The 13,808-nt window shown below is 40.2% G+C and overlaps 1 protein-coding gene across 1 annotated transcript in view; it reads left to right on the top strand.

The window, feature by feature from the left end:
- Positions 1-13,808, top strand: part of DNAH8 (dynein axonemal heavy chain 8) — a 438,788-nt gene that overhangs the window by 66,667 nt on the left and 358,313 nt on the right. Inside the window, 1 exon segment of the mRNA XM_056137311.1 lies at positions 5,184-5,381. Within this exon segment, the coding sequence (XP_055993286.1) occupies positions 5,184-5,381 (198 nt within the window).

Below are 13,808 nucleotides of genomic sequence, written 5' to 3'. Positions count from 1 at the left end.
TTGAGAACTATTGCTCTAGGTCTCTTGTCTAACTATGATACAGTTCATACAGTATTAGTCACGGTATTATCACTTATATTTTCATTCTTGATAGCTGCCTTCTTCCAGTTATGTGAAAGCTATTCAGGTTCTCATCCTTCTCAAGACTGATTTGACCTCCATTCATTGAGCCTGAAGTTAAAATCTCTTTACCACTGCATGAGGCAAAATATGAAATAAAATGTCTGTGATAGCTTGCTTAAACAAGGGCTTCTGTAATGTATATAGATTAAGGATGTCTTCTTTTTTCTAGGCCCATGTGTGTGAGAGTGTGTGAGTGTGTGTGTGTGTGTGTGTGTGTGTGTGTGTGTACTTTGCATATATTTTATACAAACTAACATTGTGCAGGTGAAGTCTTTGCTAGACAGATATGGCTTAGAAACTTGTGCACCTTGGATTTACTTATTAGGACTGACTTGGGAATAGTTATATTTCTTTGAAGGAACGGTGCATTCCAGAAGATTTTGGGAGACAGTCTTTGAGAAGTCTATAAAGAGATCCTCTTGGTACTATGATGCTACAGTGTTCCTTGACTTTCAGGGTAAATGGAAATTTACACAGGCCAAGGAGAAATTTAGTCATTATTGCTAGTTTATTCTCTAGCACAGGAGAGATAGCACAGGGACAGTCTGAGAAGTCGGGCTGGAGAAATAGCCTTGTACCCAGCCTATCTGGGTTCAATCCCTGGCATCCCATTTGGTCCTCCAAGTACCAGTAGGAGTTAATCCTGTATGTAAATCCAGGAGCAGTGTTTTGAGTTTTAGGTTTTTTCTGAAGAGTAAGAATTAAGTGTGTACTTGCTATTGGTGAATCCCAGAGTTCTATCTTTAATTTTGTTCTCTTATGACCCTGTATATTTGTGAGAATATTTGTGAAAGAGAAGGGGTGGGGACCTGTATTTCTGGGAGAGATTTAGGAATCTGAGACTAGTGGGTGGGGTAGAATCTTCATTTCTGGGTTGAGGGAACAATAGCAAGTTGAACACAGGAAAGGAAGCCAGAACTGCTGAGTGGAGAAGGGATTAGAAATTGGTTTTCAATACCAAAGGGCCAAAAGTTGATAAAGAGAGATCAAACTGGTGAAAAGTTTATATCAGGACAAATTGATCAAGTTAGATTATCAAAACTGGCTTTATTGTTCCATTGTCACAGGGAAGACACCATCATGTCCCCAGGTGGATTGGGTGCATGACAAGAGGTCTTTAGTTTTTGTGTGTATGTCTAGCAAGGAATTCAAGATCTCTCTCTCTCTCTCTCTCTCTCTCTCTCTGTGTGTCTCTCTCCCCCCTGCCCTCTCTCTGTCTCTGTCTCTCACACATATAAACACACAATGCAGCAACAAAGTAAGCAAGTTTATTGAAGCACAGAACACTCTGGAAAGGATTGAGTCAATCTTGCAAAGTGTAGCCAACACTGAAATGCCAGAGAAGTTATGTTTTGTGGTATAACTTCAGATAAGGTTACATCACATTGGGGTGGATTGTAGGTAGGATTTAGGTGGATGATTGACATTTGTAGGCATACATAGCTAGATGGCTTTTGTGTACAGGACTATTCATAATGCATGCAGAAAATCCCACTCAAAGGGCATGATGATAATTCAGTGAGATGTAAATGAGGTGGGTGACTGAGAATGTGTGGGGCACCTCTGTGCATGCTCAGGGCCAGAAAGGTCTTGTTGCTCTTTGTCCTTCACTCCTCCTCAGTGTTTCCCAGGAGCAGCTCCATTGTGCATCCTTATCTCTGGGACCTTGTTCATGTATTGCTGTCTGTTTCTAAAATGAACCCTTAACTGGGAGGTGAAGGGAATGGGCTAAGTCTGAAGGGTCAAGCATGGAACTCGTATGATAACATTGGCTTATTCTTTCTCCTCCACTCTGTCTCCTCTGCATGGTTAAGTATTACTGAGTAACACCCATCACAATGCTCCCAAAGCACTCCCATTTCCTTGGTATTCATCTTTAGCTTCTCCTTTGTGCTCTTCTTCCCCTTTCTGTTAATCACTCATTTCCCCTAATCAGAACCTGTGACTTGTAAAGTCAGATTCTTCAGAGATCTGAATTTTGTATTTGTAAGTGAAACATTGCTTTACTCTTTTTCTTCTGTACTTTGCATAGTTTACTTTAGAGCAATGTCCTTTTATATAAACATGGGAAGACAGCTAATGCTCTGCTTTTGTAACTTGGAAGTTAATTGATTCCGAATAACATTTAATCCTGAGCATCAGTCATATTTACTTGACTTAAGCCTCAGTTGCCCTTAGTTCCTAGCACCCCCCAAGCAGGAGCAGGATCCTAATGAAGGGATTTGGAAGAACCCAGGGTAAGCTGTGAACTACTCTGGCATCGAAACAGGACAGGCCATAAACTAACATGTGCATTGGTGGAGGGATGGGTGTTTGATCATTACATGACTGAAACTCAAACATGAAAGCTTGTATCTTACAGTGATTCAATAAAAAAAAAAACAGTACAGTCATGTACAAATTCTGTCATGACCAAAAAAGAAGTAACTGGACAAGGACCCTTAGCTGATTAGGAAGGACTAATCTGGCCTGAGGACTATAGTCTGGTATCTAGAGTGAGATGTCCCCAGGAGAGCCACCCTATAAGCTTAATATATATCTTACTGTGTCCATACAAAATGACTAGAAAGATTATTAAGAAGTAAATTTAAGATGACCATTTAAATGTATATTGACTGAGGAAAGGAGAAATAGATGAAATTCTGCCTTGAGCCGATCTCCTATTGTTGGGATCGGGAGTTCCCTAGCCCTGGGAGGCATGGAGAGACCAGATAGACACAATTCCTGCAGGAGTAAAAACGGGGTTTATTTAGACCAGCATGCTGGGGCTCCGCAGCATACCCCCAGAATGGGCAGTGGCTGAGAGCCCCGAACTTCTTCAAAGGGGATCTTATATAGGCCTTCACTGGCCGTTACAGCAAAGCCCGCGCATTTCATAGCCAATAGATTTGTAACAACATATACTTTCTTAACCAATCCATTTAAAAGTACCTCACTCCTTAGCCTATAGATTCAAAGATCAGCATTTACGTACATCGTACATCGATTGTCAGCACAAGCAAGGTTATAGCCGGAATCATTAAACCTTAGGTAATCTCCCTTGACCATCCTCGTTTTGAGTTACCCAAGTCTGCAGGGTGCTTTAGTGAGACAATACATTCCAGGAAAGGGCAATTTCCCCCAACCACCCGCATCCTGAGTTATCCTTTACCCAAATCTGCAGGGTGCTTTACTGAGACAATACATTTCAGGGACAGTAAATACACCTGAATCCTGTCACACTTGGTTTAGAAAGAAGTTATGCCCTGTTCACTTTGCAAGTCCCCTCTCCCCCAGGTGCAAAGCAGCCAAGCAGTTTTACAGAAAGCAATGTTGCAAGTTAGCTAAAGTACACAAAAATTTGATGCCCTAATATGGATTCTTTCACTATAAGGATGAGACTCACCCCCCGCCCGCCCCAGGGCATTACATATGTTGATTGTGCTATCTGACCTATGTGTAATTGCTACCACCAGCCCCTGGTGATTGTTCTCTAAAACTGGGCTGTGAGACAGGGCACCTGGGAGATGGAAATATGGGAATACGAGAAAGGGGAAGACTAACATGAGGGACAGGAGGAGATGGGAATGGAACGCACAGTGAGACTGCAATGGGTATAAGGGAATAAACTGCAGGACTGACACTGGAATAAATGGTGACTGATCACTACCCAGCCTGGCCTCCATTTCCTCCTCTTATTGTCCATGGCCGTTGGCCATCAGGGGTGGGAAGGTGGCCTGACCATCAAACGCACATGGTGAGTGCCCATACATTTTTTGAGAATATACAGGAATTGACTGCTCTCTGTTTCTTTGTCCATTGATGGTCCCTCATACACCAATGGATAAATGGAAACAATTTTCTCTCAGCCTCAGGCCACTGGGACTGGATAGTATGGTTAATGATAGAAGCAGAATCTTAGTGGGATTGGGTAGCATATTAAATGGGTCATCTACGTTCTTTAGTTTGTTTCTGATTTTTTTTTTTGATGGGACGGATTTCTGGGGATTGAACCCAGGATCTCACACTTGCAAGGCTACTTATTACTACTTAACCAATATTCTTGTCTGCTTATTTTTAATTTGAAAATTTGTTGAGTGGAATCTGTATGTTAAGAAGAGATGGAGATATTCCCCAGATGTAGAAAAAAACACATAAGCATGCTACATACTCAAGTTAGTTCATATTTTCTCTAGGTTTGGGCTGGATTTAGGATGACAGTAGTTTCTCAATGTGTTCCAAAAAATGGCATGACAATGAAGGGTGTTCTGAAAATAGTTGTTCTGACATATGTGGGAGATTTTATGTGAATTCTGTTGACTCTAAAGGACAATTTGTAGTGTTGTGCATATGAACAGGTCTAAAAATATACTTGTTCATCGACCATTAAATAAATGGGCTGGCCCTGGAGATCTTTGAGCATTTTTCTCCAAAGCATCATTCAAAATGTGGAATCACTGATGAACATGAGACATGGAGTGGTTTGTGGATGTGTGTGCGTGTGTGTGTGTGTGTGCATGCACGTGCACATGTGTATGTGTAGGAGATGGTTCATGGAGACAAAGGCAGTGATTTTTGAAATAAAGTCTATTGTGAGTTTTCCTAGGGCTCCTGAGGGAAAGTATATGGAGAAAATTTTTGGTAAATGTTATAAAATAAAAATAAAAGGAATGATAGCACAGCGGGTAGGGCGTCTGCCTTGCACGCAGCCAACATGGCCGACCCGAGTTCGATTCCTCCGCCCCTCTCGGAGAGCCCGGCAAGCTACCGAGAGTATTGGATATGCCAGACACAGTAACAACAAAGTCTCCAATGGAGACGTTACTGGGCCCGCTCGAGCAAATAAATATATAAAAATTAAAATAAATAAAATGAATGATACACTCTCTTGATATGAGTAGCCATCACCAATCTCAAATAGTCAAAGAGTAGTAATGCTTAGTGACAGTGATGTCTTCTATTTTACTTCCTCTGGTTGGTTTTTATTTAAATGACTGCTTTTTAGAATCAATGATTCTCTGACTTACTATAGATAAGGATGCCAATATCCCATTTTGAAACTAACACTATTTCGTTTAAAGATTACAGAAATGATAACAATCGTGCAAACATTTTCAGCCTTAAGTAATTCTACCATAGAGGGAATAGATATTATGGCAATAAAATTCAAAAATATATATAATGGTGTTCAGAAAAAGGTGTATGACATTCTGGATCCAAGGAGGACAGAATTTGAAGTAGATTTCTTGGACTTTATGACAAAAATCAATGCTTTAGAGGTGAGTAGTTTTATATACTTTTTCTATAGTAAAATTGGTATGTAATGAACAATATTAGAATTTACATATTTATTATAGTTTAACTGTCACCGCCCTCTCATTGTTCATCAATTTGCTCAAGCAGGGGCAGTAACATCTCCACTGTGACAATTGTTTCTATGTTTGGCATATCTAATACATCACAGGTAACTTGCCGGGCTTTGCTGTGTGGGCGAGATACTCTTGGTAGCTTGCCGGGCTCTCGGAGAGGGGCGGAGGAATTGAACTCAGGTCGACCATGTTGTCTGCTTGCAAGGCAAACACCCTACCTGTGTGCTATTGCTCCAGCCCTATATTTTAACATTATATACTATTTATGATAAATATTTTAAATATTTTCCAATGTGAATAGTTTTTATTTACCAGCCCCCCCAAAAGTATTTTGATGTTTTTAAAAACAGAAATGAGTATGTTAAAATAAAGACACCCACAAGTAAAAAGAAGCCCCACAGAAGCTAGGGCACCTAATGTGAGTTCTTAGTTAAAAATTAAAATTTGGTTTGCGTTTTGTTGTTTCAAGAAACCAATATCTCAAGAAGAGTTTTTCCAGCTGAGAATTTGTGTTTCATATTCTGTACTATGAGAATCGATTAGGAGAGCCCTGACCCTTACCCTGCAGCCAGGGACACATTCTCAGACTGGTAGAAGGTGAGGTTATACTGTGACCCACCTCACTGTCACCTTCTGGACTGAGAAGAATCTTCGTTATTATTCTCTTGAAGATTACTATCCACACAGTATCAGGTCTCAGCCGCAGCCTCCTCTTTGTTGTAGAATATATTGGAGACACAGGGAGAAAAAGGCCATTCTCCATTCCATGTCCTGTGTCTTAAATTTTTTTCACAGAAGTGGGGACATACTGTGTTTTTTGTTTGTTTGTTTATTTTTTCATTTTAAAAATATTTTCTTCAGACACTTATTTGGGCTGGAGTGGTAACACAGCGGTGGGGCATTTGCCTTGTGCGCAGCCCGCCCCGCAGAGCTGGGTTCGATTCCTCCGCCCCTCTCGGAGAGCCTGGCAAGCTACTGAGAGTATCTCGCCGGCACGGCAAAGCCTGGCAAGCTACCCGGTGATGTACTCGATATGCCAAACACAGTAACAACAAGTCTCATGATGGAGACGTTACTGGGCCCGCTCGAGCAAATCGATGAACAACGGGAGGACAGCACAAAAAGACAGCACAAAAGACACTTATTTACAAAGTTAATCACAGTGGGATTTCAGGCATAGACTGTTCAGTGCCAATCTCACCACCTATGTCAACTTCCTTCCACCAGAGTCCCCAGGTTCCCTCCCAACCCTCGCCTTCTTGGCAGGCACATTTTATTTATGGTCACGGTCACGGTCCTCCCGTTGTTCATCGATTTTCTCCAGCGGGCCCAGTAATGTCTCCATTTTGAGACTTGTTACTCTGTTTGGCATATCGAATACATCACGGGTAGCTTGCCAGGCTTTGATTTATGTATTCATTTATTTAAACACTATTATTTACAAAGTCATTTATAATGCAATTGTTTTAGACATTCAGGGATTCAATGTTTCAACACCAATCCCACCATTAGTGTGACCTTTCTTCCAGAATGTCCCCAGTTCCTCCCTCTCATCCCCCGAACCTTAGCAGGGACAAATTTCCCATCAGATTTGCTGTGCTCCTATTTGGCTGTCAGTGCTGTGAAATTTGGAGATGTTGTGCATGTGCCTGTGTGTTCCAGGAACTGTGCATGTTGGAGGAGGTCAGCTGTGGCAGCCGCTGGGACTCTCTGGGCGAGGGTGGGGGGGGGGCGGGGGGGGCAGATGGGGGGGATCTGCCCATCCCCTTTCCAGGATGGCCTCAGAGTTTGTAGCCAGGATACTTACCCGGGACAATTCGGAAACTTGGTGTCTTTTCGAGATTGATAGGCACATTTTAAAGTTTGGTTGCTGTAGTTTGAACCTCATGCTTTTAGTGTTATTGACTCTGTGGTTTTGATATTTATATACAGGACCCCTCTACGCCATCAGTGTACCTGCAGCCCTTGACCCCTTCCCACTGTTAATTCCTGTCCAACTTTTGTGTTTTATGATTACATGCAAACTTTATTTTTGACTCAATTTCTCGAAGATTGTTGTCTGAATTAGTATGGCATTGCATTGAATCTATATGATAGTCTTTATATCTTTCCTTCCCTGTCCTCCTCCCTGTACTCAGACATAGATCAAGGTTGATTTGTATATCCCCCATCTGCACTCTCTCATCCAATTATTCTGTATTCTATATAAGTGAGATCATCCTGAGTTTGTCCTTGTGACTAAATTCACTTTACAGGATATCCTCCGGTTCCAACACATTTGCAATGCATTATGTACTTTCATTTTTCCTTGTATCTTCATAGCATTCATTGTATGTTTATATCACACCTTCATAATACTCATTTGTCCTTGGACACCAAAGTTAATTCCAGAGCTCAGCTATTATGCTAAGAGCTGAGTAATGATAAGCATATGTCCTTTTGAATGAGTGTTTTTTGTGTCCTGGGGGTCGGCACCTAGAAGTGGAATTGCCAGGTTGTGTGGCAGCTCAATTCTTACTTTTGGGAGAAATCTCCATACTGTTTTCCACAGGGGTTGAGGCAAATACACGTAAGGAGTGGATGAGAGTTCCTTTTTGTTCCTACTAGATCCTAGCCAACTCAGATCATTCCCAGTATTTTGTTATGTGCCATTCTCAATGGTGTTAGACCTTGATTTGGATTTCTGTAATAAGTGATAATGAATAGTTTTTCATGGGACTATTAGCCATCCATCGGTCTTCTTCAGACAAGTGTCTGTTCATCTGTTCCCCCACAGTTTGATAGGCTTTTGGATGTCTTTGTTATCTTTATGAGTACGTTTCATATCTTGGATATCAACCCTTTAGTTGGTGATTGAGTGCAAATATTTTATTTCATTTAATTAGGTATCTTTTAGTTTTAGCCAGTGTCCTTCCTTCCTTCTTTCTTTTTCTCCTCCTCCTCTTCCTCCTCCTCCTCCTCCTTCTCCTCCTCCTCCTCCGTCTGCTTCTGCTTCTTCTCTCTTCTTCTCTTCCTTCCTTCTCTTGCTCCATCTCTCCTTCTCCTCTTCTCTCTCTCTTTATCTTTGTCTCTGTCTTTCTGACTCTCTCTCTCTTTTCTTTAGGCAATACAGGTACTGAAAGGTTATCATGTCTATCCCTTTAGGTCCTTCTGGTACTCAGTTTTTGTCCAGAGTAATAATTTTCAACAATCATTGTCATAGTGGTTCCCTCTCTATCCTAACTGCTCTCTGTCACTGCCCCCACTTGCAACAAGCTTCCAACCATGGATCAAGGTTCTCCTGGCAGTCATTTCTACTGTTATTGAGTATTAGTCTCATACTATGTTTTTTGTATTCCACAAATGAGTGCAATCATTCTATGTCTATCCTTCTCTGACTCATTTCACTCAGCATAAAACTCTTCTTATCCAACCATTTATAAGCAAATTTCATAACTTCATTTTTCCTGGTGACTGTGTAGCATTCCATTCTAAATGTACCATAGTTTCTTTATCCAGTCATCTGTTCTCAGGCACTTGGTTTGTTTCCAGATTCTGGCTATTGTGAATAGTGCTATAGAGAACAAACATAGAAGTGCAGTTGGCATTTCTGTTGTGTGAATTTGGGCCCCTTGGGCATATTCCCAGAAGTGGTATTGCTGGGTCAAATAAAAATTCAATTTCTAGTTTTTTTGAGAAATACTCATATTATTTTTCACAAAGTCTAGAACAGTTGGCATTCCCACCAACTATGAGTAAAAGTACCTTTCTTCCTGCATCTGGACCAGCACTGGTTGTTCTTGGTCGTTTTGATTTGTGCCAGTCTCCATGGAGTGAGATGATATCTCATTGTTTTGATTTACATCTTCCTGATTAGTGATGTAGAACATTTTTTTCTTGTGCCCTTTGGCCATTTGTATTTCTCTTTTTGGGAAGTTTCTGTTCATTCCTTCTCCCCAGTTTTTGGTGGAGTGTAAGTTTTTTTTTTTCTTTTAAAGTTCTACCAGGGACTTACATATCTTTTATATTAACTTTTTATCAGATAGGTATTGGGTAAATAATTTTTCCCATTCTGCAGGCTGTCTGTGTGTCTTGGTCACTGTTCCTTTGAGGAGCAGAAGCTTCTTAGTTTAATATAGTCTCATTTGTTTATCTTTGCTGCCACTTACTTCGTCAGTGGTGTTTTGTCTTTGAAGATACTTTAATGTTATGGAGGGGTCTGCCTATGCTTTCTTTTATGTACCTTATGGATTCTGGTCTGATATTGAAGTCTTTAATCCAGTTTGATCTGACTTTTGAGTGTGTTGTTAGAAAGAAGTCTGAGTTCATTTGTTTGCATGTGGCTGTCTAGTTTTCCCAGCACCACATTTTGAAGAGGCTTTCCTTGCTTGATTTCATAATTTTGTTGTTTTATCAAAGGTTAAATGATTATATACCTGAGAGTGTGTGTCAGGATATTCAACTATATTCCATTGAACAGTGAGTCTGCTTTTATTTCAAAACCATGCCATTTCAATTACTACTGCTTTGTAATACAGTTTGAAGTTGGTGAAGGTGATGCCTTCCATCTTCTTTACCCCAACGATTTCCTTAGCTATCTGTGGGGATTTATTGTTCCATATGAATTTAAAGAGTGTTTGATTTACTTCTTCTAAAAAATGTCATGGGTATCCTTTTCGGGACTGCATTGCATCATATAATACACTGGGGAGTATTGCCATTTTGACAATGTTAATCCTCCTAATCTATGAGCAGAGGATATGTTTCCATTTCCTCGTGTCTTCTTTTATTTCTAGAAACAGTGTTATGTCGTTATTTTTGGTATAGATCTTTCATCTCTTTTGTTTAGCTGATTCTGAGGTACTTGATTTTTCTGAGGCAAAATTTGAACAAGATTATTATTTTATTCTTTCATTTATTTATTTTAAAAATATATCTTTCTTTGAAATATTTTTTGTATATAGGAAAGCCACGAACATTTACATATTGAATTTGTAAATTGCCATTTGGCTATACAAATCTATTGTGTCTAGGAGCTTTTCTGTAGAGTTTTTGGAATTTTCTTAGCATCATATCATCTGCAAATAGTGAAAGCTTGACTTCTTTCTTTCTTATCTGAATGCTCTTGATATCTTTGTCTTGCCTAACTGCTATGGCAAGATCTTCCAGTACTATATTGAATAGGAGTGGTGAGAGTGGGCAAACTTGTTATGTGCCTGATCTTAGAGGAAGACTTTTAGCTTTTCACCACTGAAAACAATTCTTGCCGTGGGATTACGGTACATGATTTTGACTATATTGAGGAAAGTTCCTTCAGCTTCCCCCCCCTTTTTTTTTTTAAATTACTGGTGCTGGTGATCTTTTCATCTGTGATCATCAGGGATGTCATTCTGCAATTCCCTTTGTTTGGTGATGTTTCTGCCTTTTCTACAACTTCTTGATCTATCTGTAGTTGGGTGTTTGAATTATTTTCATATCTTGCTACTGTACTAAGTGTGGCAGTAAACTTAGTTATGCATATATCCTCTCATTTTTTTAAGGTTTAAAACTTTTTGAACACCACTATGTACAAATTTGTTCATAATATAGTTGTTTCAGGTATTCAGTATTCTGACACCAATCCCACCACCAGCGTGTCCTTTTCTCCACCTATATCTCCAGTTTCTTATCAATGCCAAGCCTTCCCCTTTATCAGGCATGAACCAATTTACTTTATTTGCTTGTTACAACAAATATCTCATAACTGTGTTACTAAGGTCATTGTCTGAAGATTTACTGAGCTATTAGGTGCTAGTTGAGCCTTCTGTGCTATAGTTTTCACTCATTGAACTTAGCAGGCTTCTACGTAACTTTCCCATCCAATTTTTGGTGCTCTTACTGGGCTGTTAATTCAGTGAAATTTGGATATTCTCAAGGCCATGCACTTCAGGAGCTGGGACTGGGATGATTCAGCAGCACGTTGTCAGCTGGATTGTTTATATGCAAGTAGGTGTGTGTAGAGCCCTGGACCTTCCCACAGGATGAGGATTTGGCATACCCCCATCCCGAGAAGGTTCCAGAGGGGTCTGCCTGGAGATTGGGCCTGCCTGGTTTGTTTTAGCTGTGGTTCCTCTCTGAGGTCAGTTGTGGACCTGGGCCATTTGTATGCTGATGGAATCAAGTGTATCCTTTCGAACTTTTGAGTTTGGGGGATAGTTGCCAAAAAATAGTATTGCTTGATTTGGTAGTCCTATTCCTATTTTTGGATAGATCACTCTACTGCTTTCCATAAAGGCTGAACTAAGTAACATGCCATCAACAGTGGATAAGGATTCTTTTCTCACCACAGCCCTGCCAATACTGGCTCTTTCCAGACTTTTAAATATGAGGCACAAAACAAATTTGTTTCATACTAATTGTGTCAAGAAAACTTAGAGAAATGACAAATGCAATTATCAGAAAATAACTCAATAAAATGGCATTTGTGATGATTGATTACCGTAATAACCGATGTAAATAAAAAATCTGAAATTATTTATTACCATATAATATAATGCCTACCTTTATTTACATAGTAAGTTTTCAACTCTGGTATCTAAAATATATTGCAGTAATTTTTATTATGTACTTGGGTCTCATTTTGGTAATAATTTTGTCTTCTCACATTAATAAAACATTTTTTTAATTCTTCACTAATATATTTTAGAGTTTACATGAAATATGTAAAGCTTACAACTGTAAAATTTAGTAAGAGTGAAGAGAATAATGAAAATCTGAATAGGCCTATAAAAGAACAAAGTGTTTTTCCTAAGAAAGGGAATATTGAAAGAATAATAAGACATAGTACATAAAATTTAAATGAGACAGCAATTCGTTATTGAACATGTATAAAATCCTTTAGCAAACCAGGAGTAAACATCCCCTTGTTAGTCTAGTAGTGGGCAACCCCAAGCACTTGTAGGTGAATGGCATACTCACGGCCATATGCTCAGAAGATTTTTCTGTCTTTTAATGAAGCTCCTTTAACACTTCTTACAAAATTGTTTTCAAGACTGAATTCCCTAAGATGCTGACTGTCCCAGAAGCTTTTATTGTTCTTTCAAATCTGAATGATAGTCTAGCAGTCTTGGTGAGGTGTTCATTTCACTGAGGTTTTGTGCTATATCCCTCCACTGTCTCTGGCTCATAGAGTCTCATTTGATAGATATGCGGTGGATCTACTTTACATGTCAGTGTCCTTACTGATATTGTTACTTTCAATATTCTATCTCTATTTGGAATTTTTCATTTTGAGTACAATATTTATTGGACTTTTCCTAGTTTTGTCTATTTATGGTGGTACTCTTTGGGTCTATTGGATCTCAGTGCCTGTATAATCCTCACTATAATTTATTTAAATATTATTTATTCATCTTATTTGCTTTCCTGTTCTTCAGAGATTTTGATGATTCTTACATTGTTCTTGAGCTCATTCCTTATTTCTCTGGTATGCTGTTCATTCCTTTTCATACTATTTTCTACCTTCTGTTTTCTAGAAGTTTCCTTCATCTCTTCTTGGAGATCTTTGATATTTAAGAGGTCTTGTTGAGTTTTTAAAATTACCTACAGCACTCTTCATTTCTGCTTGTAGTTTTCTCATTTCAGAACTCATTCTTCTGCACTGCTGGCTTTACTGACCACCTGTGCTATTATTTCTTTGACCTCATTACCCATCCTCACAATGTTGTCACTAAAGTCTTTGCCTGAGAAGAAAAAGAAAAAGAAGAAGAAGGAGGAGGAGGAAGGGTGGGAGGAGGAGGAAAGAGGGTGGAGGAGGAGGAGGAAGGGTGGAGGAGGAGGAAGGGGAGGAGGAGGAGGAAGGGGGGAGGAGGAGGAGGAGGGGGAGGGGGGGAGGAGGAGGAGGAGGGGAGGGGGGAGAGGGGAGGGGAGGGAGAGGGGGGAGGGGGGAGGGGGGGAGGGAGGAGGGAGGAGGGATGGGGGAGGGAGGGGAGGAGGGAGGGAGGAGGGAGGAGGGAGGAGGGAGGGAGGGGGAGGAGGGAGGAGGGAGGAGGGAGGGAGGGGGAGGAGGGAGGGGGGGAGGAAGGAAGGAAGGAAGGAAGGAAGGAAGGAAGGAAGGAGAGATGGATGGAGGAGAGATGGATGAGAGGAGAGATGGATGAGAGGAGAGATGGATGAGAGGAGAGAAGGAAGGAAGGAAGGAAGGAAGGAAGGAAGGAAGGAAGGAAGGAAGGAAGTTAGAGAAAGTATCTGCCATAGAGGCTGGCTTGCAGGGAAGGAATTGTGAGCATTGATGAAGAGACTGATACTAGAACATTGTATGACTGAAACTCAACCATGAACAACTTTGTAACTGTCAATCTCATAATATATACATATTCA

Source organism: Sorex fumeus, unplaced genomic scaffold, assembly GCF_029834395.1.
Source record: "Sorex fumeus unplaced genomic scaffold, SorFum_2.1 ptg000123l, whole genome shotgun sequence".
NCBI lineage: Eukaryota > Metazoa > Chordata > Mammalia > Eulipotyphla > Soricidae > Sorex > Sorex fumeus.
Note: the sequence above shows the minus strand (reverse complement) of the source record. Positions and strands in the feature narration are given on the sequence as shown.